At 38.2% G+C, this 14,045-nt stretch overlaps 1 protein-coding gene across 2 annotated transcripts in view; it reads left to right on the plus strand.

Annotated features, from left to right (window-relative positions):
* DMD (dystrophin) overlaps positions 1 to 14,045 on the plus strand; it is a 2,214,577-nt gene that overhangs the window by 1,476,835 nt on the left and 723,697 nt on the right. For both annotated transcript variants that reach the window (XM_027607979.2, XM_027607980.2), the window contains exon 48: positions 3,383 to 3,547. In XM_027607979.2, the coding sequence (XP_027463780.1) occupies positions 3,383 to 3,547 (165 nt within the window). The remainder of the gene's footprint in view (positions 1 to 3,382; positions 3,548 to 14,045) is intronic.

Raw genomic sequence — 14,045 nt, forward strand, 5'->3', positions numbered from 1 at the left:
GTTTTAGAGATTTTAAGAAAATATGATGGCTGACATTTCCATTAACTTCAGAATCTAGAGGCTCTTAGATGCTACCAGTTGAAGCTGTAAAATATTTTTCACATGTACTTGTGAGTAGAAAATAATCCAATAAAAATAAACTAGTAACTTCCTTATAAATGCTGGAAAAGGTAAGTAGAAAGCATTATTAGATTCTGTATTATAGACCTGGAATTACATTTGTGATATCAACTCTCTCTCTCTCTCTCCCTCTCTCACACACACGCACACAGACACACAAATATTCACACACGCACACACAAATATGTTGTCCATCACCATAGATGTCATTATGGGTTGGAACTCACGAAACACAAATAGGTCTTTATCTAATACTTTGTTTACCTGACTTTATAGCAGGATACAAGTCAAACAGAGCAGATACCGCATCACAGTTCATTATCCATGAACGAGCATTGCATGCTCCCTGCACACGTTGCTGCTTTTAACTCCTTACCCACGGAGGGAAAGGCTGCTAGGAGTGAACACCAAGGTCTGCACAGGTCACTTTAAATAGAGGGGAGGGGGTTGGGGGGATGGGTTGGCCTGGTGATGGGTATTAAAGGGGGCACGTATTGAATGGAGCACTGGGTGTTATACACAAAGAATGAATCATGGAACACTACATCAAAAACTGGTGATGTATGGTGATTAACGTGACATAATAAAAAAATCTTTTTTTAATTTTAAAAAATAAATAGAAGTCACAGGCTCTATTTCCTTTCCATCTTTTACACAATTTTTAGTCATCTAAGCCATAGGTTATATTCCAATTCACAGCTTTCCCAAAGCAGATACAGTCCCATATAACAAACAATGCAGGCCTAATGTTTCCCAATCATCTTAAAGTTAGCATTCCAAGGAAACATTGTTGTGTGACCCTAAGGTCAGTCTCAGGCTGGAATGCATGCATCAGTACAGGCTAAATGTTAACCCATGCATTTTACACAATATATATAAATGCCTTTATAGGTTTCAAATACATATTGTTTACATATAATCAGAGCTTATATAAAATTCCTTCTCCTGTAAATTAACTGATGAGTTATTTTGTCCATTAATGTATCTCCCTTTCTCCTCATACCTCTTGGGTGCAATTAAGGAACATAATGTTCTTCAGTTAGTTCTTTCAAAAGTATCTAAAGCAGATGTTCCAAAGTATGGGGCATTATTTAGATGATGCACTACTATATTAGTATACTTATCTAGTTTACTTTTTAAATATTCTCTGTAATATTGGTGAAGATGTGGAGAAAAAGGAGCCCTCTTGCACGGTTGGTGGGAATGCAAACAGATGCAGCCACTCTGGAAAATAGTGTGGAGGTGCCTCAAGAACTTAAAAATAGAGCTATCCTACAATCCAGTGATTGTGCTACTGAGTATTTACCCAAAAAATACAAAAACACTAATTCAAAGGGATACATGCACTCCTATGTTTATAACAGCATTATTTACAATAAGCCAAATTGTGGAAGAGCCCAAGTGTCCATGAAAAGGTGAATGGATAAGTAGATGTGGTGTGTATGTATACACACACACACACACAAAATACACAGTGGAATATTATCCAGCCATAAAAAAGAATGAAATCTTGCCATTTGCAATGATGTGGATGGAGCTAGACAGTATAATGCTAAGCAAAATAAGAGAAAGACAAATATGATTTGTATGATTTCACTCATATGTAGAATTTAAGAAATAGAACAAACAAGCAAAAGAAAAAGAGAAACCAAGAAACAGACTTTTAACTGTAGAGAACAAACTGCTAGTTACCGGAGGGGAGGTGAGCAGGGGATGGGTGAAACAAGTGATGGGGATTAAGGAGGGCACCGGCTGGGATGAGCACCGGGTGTTGTAGGGAAGTGCTGAATCACTATATTGTATACCTGAAACTAATATAACATGGCATGTTAACTGTACTTGAATTAAAATTTTAAAATGTTATCTATAATATATTATCTTATAACAGATGTCTGTTGTAGCATGTGTGTTCATGTTGTAATGTTATATTTATATTATTAGAATAGTATTAATCATATCATAAAGAGTTGCCATTACAGGTTCACATTCTTTACTACTGTGTGCCTGTTTTGGCCCTTGACAATAGGAGTAGATACAAAGGATACCTTTGTATCCTTTTATTCTGCCAACAACCTCCCTTTATATTCTAACTACAACAAATTATATGTTAGGTTTATATGTGGGTGGTTTCATGCCATGTCTGTGTTCTTGATCTCCCTTCCTCAAATTACTTCTTTCTCCTTTGTCGGCATGATGAACTTTTCTATATCCTTCAAGACTGAGTTCAATGTCTACTTCTTCTCTTGCTTATCCTGGCTCCCTACTTACCCTTTGAGCTCAGGCCATAATCACTAACATGTAATGGCTTTATTGTCATTCCCTATCATGCAGGATATTGCTCTCAGCTATTTACATGAATTACCTTATTTAATCCATATAGTGACCCTGTGAAGCAGATACGGTCATTGTCCGCATTCTGTATAGAAGGGCACTGAGAATTAAAGAAAACTTGGCTAAAGTGCTGGGAAAGAACTAGAATTAAGATTTAAACCAAGCAGCCTAACTCTAGACTTCACAATGTTGAACAGAGTATCCTACTCCTTCCCAAGGTATTTCATGTTTCTCAACCCCAATGTCATCATCCATTTATAAAATGGGGAAAAGAATAGTATGTGTATCATAGGATTGTTGGGTGGATTAAAGAAGGCTGTAAATGTGAAACTTCCTAACATGGTATTTGGCACATTGTAAGCCCTTAATAAAAATAGCTTGTAATCCTACTGATATATTCTACTCTAATCCAAATGTCTTTTTTTTTTCCTTTTCATTCCAATCATCTTATTTTGTTTTACTTGGTTATACTTTGACCCACAAACTATAGCCTACCTTCCCATTTTATTTTGTGCATAAAAGAATTCCCTTGTACAGTTTTCCTTAACAGAAAGTTAGAAGGAAGTATAAAGGCAGAGTATCTGGCATCTAGTATGCAATACATCATTATGCTTAGTAAATGAATATACCTCTTTACTTTTATTGGTTGGAGTTGGGTATGCGTTTGTGTGAGTGTGTGTTTTGAATTTCCAAAAAAAAAAAAAATGCTTATTGTCTTTAAAGCATATGATTTGGGGAAGACTATTAATAAATGATTGTAATATGTGAATTAAATCCTAACATGTAACCCATGTGAGTAATCCATATCGTCCTGTAAAATACCAAATTCAGTAAATTTCTGTAACATTTTAAAGCAAATAACTTTAGAATATATTTATTTTTTGCTTTTTTATTTAAACCATGGGAATCTTTTCCTCTTTTTTCCTTGCAGGTTTCTAGAGATTTGCCTGAGAAACAAGGAGAAATTGAAGCATACATAAAAGACCTTGGGCAGCTGGAAGAGCAGTTAAATCATCTGCTTCTGTGGCTGTCTCCTATTCGGAATCAGTTGGAAATTTACAATCAGCCGAATCAAACGGAACCATTTGACATTAAGGTAGGGACTTTTTGCTTTAAATATTGTTTTACAAAAAATGGCAATATCACTGAACTCAGTTTTACATCCATTATCATAATCATCATTGTTGTTATAATGTTAATAATAATAAATTGACTAGCATTTTTGTGTTGTCTTACAGCACTTACTAGCAATAATGTATTCATTAAGCTCTTATCACTCTTAGAATGCCTTCATCATCTGTGTTATTATGACCTGTTTCCCATCCCCACTTCAATTGCAGTCAATACAGGTTTGTAGACTCCTTTTCCAAAACTAAAGTTGTTTAGGGGATTAGGTGCCTACCAAATAAAGTATAGGCTCTTTAGTAAATATTAGAAAACTCTCTCAGACTGACTCCAGTTTACCTCTGTATCCTTTTATTCTGCCAACAACCTCCCTTTATATTCTAACTACAACAAATTATATGTTAGGTTTATATGTGTGTGGTTTCATGCCATGTCTGTGTTCTTGATCTCCCTTCCTCAAATTACTTCTTTCTCCTTTGTTGGCATGATGAACTTTTCTATATCCTTCAAGACTGAATTCAATGTCTACTTCTTCAAAACTTTTTTCCATATCCCAGGTAGCATAAAAAACCCTCTTAGGATTTCTTATAAACCTCTGTGTCCATTTCCGGTAACCTTTGTACATTGATTTACATTTAAATTTTTACAGACCTGAGTACCTCATCACAGTCTTCTTTGGATACAGAGGGCATCTTCTTACTTACCTGCCTCATTCCCCTCCTTTCTGAACACCCCCATCTCGGGGCCTAGTGACTGGTGGGTACTTGTATTTTTGAATAAAAGAATAAAGGTGGTAATGAGACACCGAGAATGGTAATGAGATGCCACAGGTAAACCTAGTGCTCTAGACCAACATGCCAATTGGACGCCACTGTCTTCTTGTTTTAGGGTCCCTGTAGACGTGGACTGTCCCTCTCGTCTCTTTCCTCCCAGAAGCATATTCCAAAGACTTACCCCAACTTGATGCCCTGCTTTGCATCTCCTTTGGGCCAATAACATTAAACAGCTAATCAAATAAACCAATGAAATTGAAATCTCAACCTCTTGATTAATGTAAGGATGGGCACTTTCAGACTAAATAAGTTAAGTAACATCTTGAGTAAAGCTTTTCTTTTAGTTCACTGACCCTGATTTTTCAATTTGCTTGCTTTCCAGGGTTATCACAACCTCATGTTTTTTTGTTTGTTTGTTTGTTTGTTTTATCTCCTCGTAGGTGCTGTTTTGCTGGGAGATAAGGCAAGGATAAAATAAAGTGTGAAGATATTCTAGAGGAGAGAAAGTCCAACTGTGGGAAAGATGGGCTTGAGTGAGGTTAAGGGGAGAGAGAGAGAGAGGGAGGGAGGGAGGGAGGGAGGGACGGAGGGAGGTTGGGAACAGCTAAAATGAGTTATATTTGCAAAGCGCACTCCGCTACTTTCACCTTACCTCTTCCTGACGTGTATATCCACCATTCTGTTAGCTGCCCCCTGAGCACAGATGATCCCATGTACATCGCAGATAGACATCATTTCACCACTGCAAAACCCAGGCTGTTCATCCAGTGGCATGGTCTTCCATTCAAGTCTGACGATTAAAGTCAAGTCACAGTAGGCTTTACCCAAACCAAATTTAGTTGGCTTTATGAAAGTATACAGGACAAGGAACAACACACCTGGCACAGTGGTGACACAGTAGAGGTCTTGAGACCAAGCCCTGGCTTCTGATGAACCACTCACCCTGCATTTGGGTTAGGTGTAGTCATGGGGACAAGACAGGGTGAGGGCAAGGCCATATCATCATTCGGGGAAGCCACCAGTCCTGGAATACCTTCAGTGTTTTCACCTTGCTAGCACAGTGTCCTTAATTGATATTTGACTGGGGTGCATTCTCCAGTGCAACTGCATTTCCTAGATGCTCATTTTTCAGTAGTCAGTAATCTCAACAAAGAAGTACAGTTACTTAGTCCAACAAACAATAACCTCAGCCAGATTCTGTTGGATCTAGCATAATTTTAAATATTTCTTGATTTAGTATTATAAAGAGGAAGGCCATAAACTCTTTCTTCCCAATCAGAAGGAGCTTTCTGTAACTCACAGGTAAAAACACATTCCTTTACTTTTAAATATAATCTTTAGTTAAAATGAGCTTCTTCATTTAAGTAAAGAAAATATGCAATATTAGCTATCTCTGTACATGGAATACATTTGATAGGAAGGATAACAAAATCCTTCGATACAAAGGGATGCTGTTGACTCGACCAAAGTGACTTTAGTCCCAGTCTCACCCCCGCCCCCGACAATGGTTCCCGAAAGTGGAAAACTTGCTTTGGGCATTTGTTTGTCCGTGGCCCATACATCCATGCCAAATAGTTCCCTGTAGTTTAGAGTGAAAGCTTCTCTCAGCTGTGTTAATCACTTTGCTTTATCAAAGCTACAAGTCCCCACTGTCACTGCTGTGTGTACTTTCTGAGAGTCATGATATTTGCCTCCTGCAGCTTGGTCTAAATCACTGAGGGGAGAGGCAGATGCTTTTTCCCTGGCAGTAAAATTCCTTGGCTTCAGTCCTCTGTGCATATTCTGAGTTTCTCATCTCTGGAGTGCAGATTTCAAAAATATTCCCTTAGCCTTTTTCTTCTTCTCTGTGGCTATATCCAAGGCAAAAAAGATTGTAAAATCATATATATGATGACTTGAGACATTCTCACCATAATTCTCAGACCCCTAGCTTGTTATCGGGAAATAGAGACCTGTGTGAATAATTTACTAACTTACCTAGTCCTTTATCCCTCTTAGTCTAGCGTCTGTCTAAATTCACTGTTTAATAAATGACTTATTAAGATTGCTCAGAGTTCTTCTATAAGGTATGTGATTTTAGTCTGTATGACCTGCTATAGCCCTCTACTTAAAGAGATTAAACTTCTTTTTTCAGTTAAAGAAAGATGGGAAAATGGATTTTAAACTACTGAAAACCAAAAATAGTTTCCAAACACTTTTGTGGACATGCCCATTTTTTAACACAGAGAAAGAAACTCCTTTCTAAGCTCTTAGGAATGAATGAATGAATGCAAAGAAAATAGATGCACAAGGAGCCTCCAATTCCTAAATGTAAAGAAATTGTCTTTGTCTGTCCATGGTGGCCATGGCTACCTCTGAAACAAAGAGCCTAAGGCCTTGACATCCGGGTCATTTGTTTTCTCTAGTCAAACTCTGAGCATCTGGAAGAAAAATATGTAGTACCTCTGTGGGCCTCAGTTTTGCCCGCTTGGCACTTCATGCTTATTGGTGAAATGAAACCCAAATGAAAAAAAAAAGCCTTAAAGGCTCTGTTCTAGTACACTGTTTAGGCTGCAGTGAAAATTGACTGCACATCACTTGGCTTGTGCAATTTACTCCCGAAATATTCCTATTCAGGAAATCCTGCAAATAGCAATATTTATCTTGAAAATCACCTCACAGAACCCTTAGCAAACTGAGAAACATAATCAATGAGATCGTAATATAGAAGGTGAAAATTAGGCATAATCACAGACCTTTCCCTTCAGTCAGCCCACTAGAAGGCATGCCTTTGAATTTAGATTTTCCAAATGTACTCGCAATTTAGACATAAAATATGTTGATTTCAGATTTTAGAAATGATAATTGAATGCTAGGAACAAGGGACCAGTTAGAATTTCTGTAAAGGGTCTTACGTTTTTAATGAATGCTGTCAATAATGAGCTGTAGGTGTACTATTTATCTGAAATAAAACTGCCTAACTACTGCTTTCTCAACTTTGTATTAGAATATGAGGGAGGAGGGGTGCCTGGGTGGCTCAGATGGTTAAGTGTCTCCCTTCAGCTCGGGTCGTGATCCCGGGATCCTGGGATCGAGCCCCACATCGGGCTCCCTGCTCGGTGGGAAGCCTGCTTCTCCCTCTCCCCCTGCTCATGCTCTCTCTCTGTATCTCTGTGTCTCAAATGAATAAATAAAATCTTAAAAAAAAAAAAAAAAGAACATGAGGGAGGAGGACATATAATGTTAAGTCTTACTGACTGAAATGTCTTCACATTGAAGACAGGGTTTCTTCTTCCCTTCAAGAATGACTTTGCTTCTGTGATCTATAAATAACATGACATACTGTTCTGCTGGCTCTTCTTTTCCATGTAAGAAACTTAGTTGCCCATAATGACAAACCCACACAGAAAACTACCAAAGGACACAACTGGAGTGACTGAATGATAAAGTATGTGAGCATCCAAACCCTTCTGTGTGTTCGTTCATGTTGCTGTGAGTGTTGTCAAAAAAAAAAAAAAAAAAAAAAAAGGCACCGGATAACTTCATAGGCAAGGAAGACTATATTCAAGACTATTGAAATAGGGGAGAGAGACTGAAGTCAACTCCACTGAGTCGAAAGGCAGCAAAGATTTTAATCACTGGGGTGAGCTAGTGTTAAGGTACTGGGGGACACTGGCGGGGCTGTTCAGGCCTATAATCAGGAAGAAACCCATCTAATCCTTTAGTCAACGTTAAGGAGAATGCCAAGGCCGTCTTTGTATAAACCCAGTTTCCGAGTCCAGAGGGCAGCCAATGAAGAAGATTCCTAGAGGTTGGGCCGGAAAAGTCTTTAGATGGTGAGGTGACAATGGCAGTGGCCATTTTATGAATATTTGAATATTTGGGGTGACAGCACAGACATCAGAGAGGTTTTATAGATTGTCCACCATCATAGCTATTTCCTGGAACAGAGCATACAAGCTGTGGGACTTCCAGTGAACTTCCTGAGTGGCCCTTATAGGCGCAGCTCCAGGCATGCAGGTTGTCCATACATAATTCACTGTGCTGACAAGTCCTTTGAAGCCAATATCAAGGTGTCCAGCTTCTGGAGCACCTGGGTGGCTCAGATGGTTAAGCATCTGCCTTCGGCTCAGGTCATGATTCCAGGGTCCTGGGATCAAGCCCCATATCAGGTTCCTGGCTCAGCAGGGAGCCTGCTTCTCCCTCTGCCTCTGCCCCTGCTCATGCTCTCTCTTTCTCTGTATCTCTGTGTCTCAAATGAATAAATAAAATCTTTAAAAAAAAAAAAAAAAGATGTCCAGCTTCAGCTCTCAGGGTTTCTTTAGAGTCTGAGAGGAAAGTTCAGCTATAAGACAATCTAGAATCTCAGTAAGGATCTGGGTAGTTAGCTTTTAGTTCTCAGTGATGCCAAGTCAGGAGAAGAGGAGGAAAAAAACATGGAGACATTAGTTTGGTGAGTTGTAGTCAGATATCGAAGGAAACTAAAAGAATTGAAAATTTGGTAAGGACGAACAAAATGTGTGAGACAGTCCATTTGCAGGTCAGTAACAATATCGCGTAGTTTACAGGGAAATACGAAAGAGCTCAAAGGCAAAGAATAGGACTAGAATCTGGTAACCATGCTCCAGTTTTCTATTGAAACATAATTTGGGTTTCTCTACAGTCACGTCCCATGTGATCAAAGGTACTCCCAGTAAGATTATTCTTGTTTACAAAATAAAGCTGGGCTGTATTTATGTAAGTGCAGCAAGGATAGTAGCTGACTACATAGGCCTTTCAAAGTTTGTGTTGCTGTAAGTTTTTATAAAGAATCTCAGATTTGACTTTTAAAAGCTTCGCGAGATTAGGAAGCCATGCCAAGAACTTGCCATCAGATGTTGCCAGCAGTACCTATAGAATGGGGTGAATTTTTCTACAGTCGAAGTCCTCAAAATATCCTAAGGCTTCCTGGGCCTGCCAGGAAGTGCCCTTCCCTATTTACCTGTAAGACTGGACATCCCATAAGCCAGGCTAGTTTTCTCAAGAGGGCTTTGTAAACATTGTCTCCAAAAAGTGTACTGTAGTTCTTTAAAACTATCTGGTTATATCTGATTTTATGTATATCATTCTCAAATATGACATTCCAGTCGAAACCTTGGTTATATAATCAATTTTCTCAATTATGTCCCGTTAGAAGAAATACAGGTTCTTATTGAATTTGTGCAAATAAACATATTGCCTGGAAAATAAACTTACTCAATAGGAGTTTGTAAATTCTGGAGGCAGGGAGAAAAAGATAAATGTTTCATTTCTATTTATAAAAGTATAATCTACTAAATTGCTCTGAGATAGAGATGGCTTAAGAAAAAAGAAAAAGGAGTTCCTTATATCAAGAAAATAGAACATTGAAGTGTCAGCAATATTCCAAACAAAAGCCATAATCAAATGATTCTTCATTGGTTGAATCAGTTCTCCGTAATTGATTGTCATTTTGCTTGATCTCGGGTTAGCAGTTACATAAACCGATCAGCTTCTCCACTGGAGTTCTGAAAATCCTGATTCAGTCGAAGTTATTAAAGCAAAGCTGCAGAAGCTTGTGCCCTAGAGTACCTGAAATAGTCCTTTACATGGGTCTCCAAGACAGTCCCTTGTTGAAGACAAGCATTCTGGCCCTGTAGCTGATTACAAGCACTTTCAGGGGGAGCCTCAGAGTAAAACAACTCTCTAAATGATAAAAGGCTTCAAACAGCCATGGTTAAAGATCTGATGAGAATTCACTTAAAGGAATTCAGTCATTTCTGTGGCTTACAACATTTTCGAGTAATAACTCGAATTATCACTGATGACATTAGACTGCGGTCTGTTAGGCAAAGCAGAACCAAGTCATATCATGGACAGCAAGGGCGTTGACTAATTTCTAGTAACTTGATATAATTACTGAAACATTTACATTAATCACCTGTGGCCCATACAAATGTAACTTCTGAAAGGTTAAGCATCTCTTGTTTGATGATGCTTTTTTTATGTTGACTCAACATATCAAATAAGCCTAACTATTCTTCATATTTTTTTTAGATATTAAGAGAGAACAAATGTGAGAGAACAAATCTAGAGATTTTTCAAATCAGTTTGAGATCAAGATTTCATTTTGGGTTTGATTTGTGGAGGGCAAAATATCAAAGGTTGTCAAAAATGTGAAAAGTTTTGAACCCTTGGTTAAATAGGATCATGGGTCACTGAAACAGTGTTTGACTACTGACTTAACCAAAGTGACAGGAAAAGATTTCAAAAATAAACATAGGAGGTAACATGATTATCTAAGACTGGCTATCCAGAAAGTGAGATGATTGTTAAATAATCAAGGACATGATAAAATCAACATAAAACACAGGAAATTATTCTGATAAGACACAATCACTGTTGCTTACCTAAATTATTCAGAAGGTAAAGAAAAAGCTTTTACAGTCTCTTATTAAGAACAAATCAATAATCTGAGAAAATTTTGTCATCTTAATGAAGAAAAAAATGAATTCTAGTTTTGCATTAATATACTGTTGATACTAAAGCTCATTTGTAAAAAGCTTATAAATAAACCTGTTCAATCATAGTCAGCTGTGATCACATGAGAAATTTCTTTTCCACAAACTTTCTACAGCTTTCAATATCCACTCAGATTTTGTCCTACACTTTTCCTCGTCTTCCTTCTGGAACAATCAGTCATTTCACTTAAGGACAAAATTACTCTCTTCTTAACAAAACCAGTGCTGTCACACACCTTGTATATGTTGCATACAAAGTTGTCTCTCTTTGACCTTAATGTTTCTAGAAGTTTCATTTATGTATGTTGTTTATACCTTTTAACCATTAGTAACTTTCTTTTATGGAAAAAACCAGGAAGCAGATAAATGTGAACTGTCATATACTAGCATTTTGTAGGAGACTAGCAACGATTATGAAAACAAGTTGAGGTTACCTGTTCAATATGAAGGCTAAACATTTTCATCAGTATTTGCGTAGGAGACTTTTAAGCTTTTCTTTGGACTTAATAGGTAATCTTATGGAGGCCATGGTCTAAAATTTGGGTGAGTGACTAAAGCTGTAGCAAAGGGTGATCTGGGTGTCTCCAAAGACCATCTGAGTATATAAAATATCCAGTTTGTTTCCAGGTAGTCTTTTCAGCTTCAAGAGATTACTTTTGGGGTTCCTAAGTCTCTTGAGAGCCCCCCATGGGGGCAGGGAGCGTAAAGCTCATAGATGAGTTGAGGGACAGGGTGGGCAGGGAATGGTTGGCAGAGGTGAACAGAGGGTTTTGAAAGGCAATATATCAAAGAATTCAAGGGAGCTGACAGAAAGATCAAAGGTGACAGAAGGAAAGAATAGCAGAGGTCATGGGAGGGGAAAGGTTCTAGATGAGCCAGTGTAGGGAGATCAAAGGTTCCCCCAAAAGGCCATCGAAATTCCAAATTATCTTTAGTAAAAAAAAAAAAAAAAAAAAAAGCCAACAAAAAGGGAAGCGGACAGCTCCACAGCTGTTCTCGTCAGAGAATTAGAAGAGTGAGAACTTGTCTATGGCCATACCACCCTGAACGCGCCCGATCTCGTCTGATCTCGGAGGTTAAGCAGGGTCGGGCCTGGTTAGTACTTGGATGGGAGAAGAGTGAGAACTTACCATGGGGGAGGAACCGAAGTAACAACAACAAAGTAAGAATGCCAGAAGAGTGCTTTAAATGCCAAAGAACTGAAGGTCAAGCAAATGAGATCTCAATGAGAATGTAATATGTTCTACACCCTTGGTAGCTTTCAAACAAAAAATCCTGGACTCTAACCCAGCATCAGGAGTCAATTCAGACTCCTGAGAAAAAACTCTGTCCTTACCACGCTTCCAGAGACTGTCATCAGGAGCGCTGGATTTTGAGTTAGATTCCTCAGTGGATCCTCAGTCAGTCAGGGGTGTGTCATTGTTCACATAATTAGCTTTTTGGAGGTTAATGTCATCTAGTCCACTGTTAGGGAGGTAATTCACATACAGTGAGATTATCCACATTCCAATAGTTCCTCCCTTAGATAGATGTGTACTAGCTCAGAAGTAGAATAAGAGATCTAATTTGGTTTATTTGTTTTTAATTTTTAAGAGGTGGTGTTGGGAAGGCAAGGAACAGAGAAGAGGACACTGACATTTTATGTCTAATCCTCATTCCTAGAAAAATAGTTTCAGTGTTTTCTATTAAGTACATCAATATTTCCATGGAATGTATCCTGAAAAATAGTGGGTGAAAGTTATTGGACAAAGGGATGCCTGGGTAGCTCAGATGGTTAAGCATCTGCCTTTGGCTCAGGTCATGATCTCAGTGTCCTGGGATCGAGTCCTGCATCAGGCTCCCTGCTCAGTGGGGAGCTCGCTTCTCCCTTTCCCTCTGCCCCTGCTGCTCCCCCTGCTTGTGCTCTCTCTCTCTCTGACAAATAAATAAAATCTTAAAAAAAAAAAGTTATTGGACAAAAAGGTACAATATTCTCATTCACCATGCAACTCAACAGAGGTTTATTGGAAATTAACCACCCCCCCCCCAAATTTAGACTGTTTCTGGGCAAAGGTATTTATAATTTCAGCTCCAATAAAATCTTAAAGATTGTTGGTTTGTGGATAAGTCCATATTTTAATGGAATTAGGCATCGGCCTTTCTCTTGGAACACTGGGGATCATAATTTTATCTGTTACTTTTCACCCCTCCTCTCAACTCCAAAAACCATTCCTCAGCTGAGGTGGCATGATAATGGGGGGAGAAACAAAAGACCCAAGTTTAGATCCCAGCTCTGACACGTACTGGATTTATGACACTGTTTAATTCACCTTTCTTATTCTGACTTGCCTCTTGATTAATAATGAAAAATTGGGCCAGTTTCTCTGGGACTTGTTGGATGAAGGTACAACTACAGTGAGAACACATTTTCCTAAAATAATAGAGAAAGATGGTGAATGGGACCTTTCCTAGTGTGGCTTGAATTTTGACAAGAGCCTCTAAGAAGAAAAATTAGGCTTGCCAAATACACCACCCTTTCAAAAGAAAGGGGCAAGTTGCTACCAGAAAACCGATCCAAAAAAGACTGGGGATAGTCATGAGATTTTCATTGTTCACCCATCCAAATTGCCCATATAAGGAGAAGATTATAAACTTGAGAAGTTTCTTGAATTGGGAATTCCTGGAACAGACAATTCAAGTAGGACTAAGATTTTGTTGCCTAAGAGGAAACCGGTATCGTTTTCTTCCTATTTATTTCATGAGGGAGGAAAGAAGAGCACTTTTCTTTCTCCCCTGCTGAGCCAAAGAGGAAAGCTCCCCCGTATCCTCTATTACAGTGGTAGGCAGACCATTCTGCTTAGAAAACTCTCCAAATAGCGTAGAAAATAGAGTATCCTCCTGAACTTTCTAAACTTGACGTCTGTTTTCTCCCCTGGCATATTGTAAATATTGACATTTAAAACGTGTTACATTACTCTTCTGAATATATCCAGTAGACTCCAAATACCATAGCAATATGACATCTACCATCATCCACTTGAAAAAAATGCACAAAACAAGCTCATCTTTAAGTTTGATATCATTTTTCTTTTTTCTTTATATATCCATTCTACTTCCCCAAAGAATTGTATTCTAATGTAATATATATTTATTCTATAAAGCCTTTTATTAACCACTTTATCATACTTCTGTATGACAAATATATCTATGTGGATTTAAA

This window comes from Zalophus californianus, chromosome X (assembly GCF_009762305.2).
Source record: "Zalophus californianus isolate mZalCal1 chromosome X, mZalCal1.pri.v2, whole genome shotgun sequence".
In the NCBI taxonomy this organism is placed as follows: domain Eukaryota; kingdom Metazoa; phylum Chordata; class Mammalia; order Carnivora; family Otariidae; genus Zalophus; species Zalophus californianus.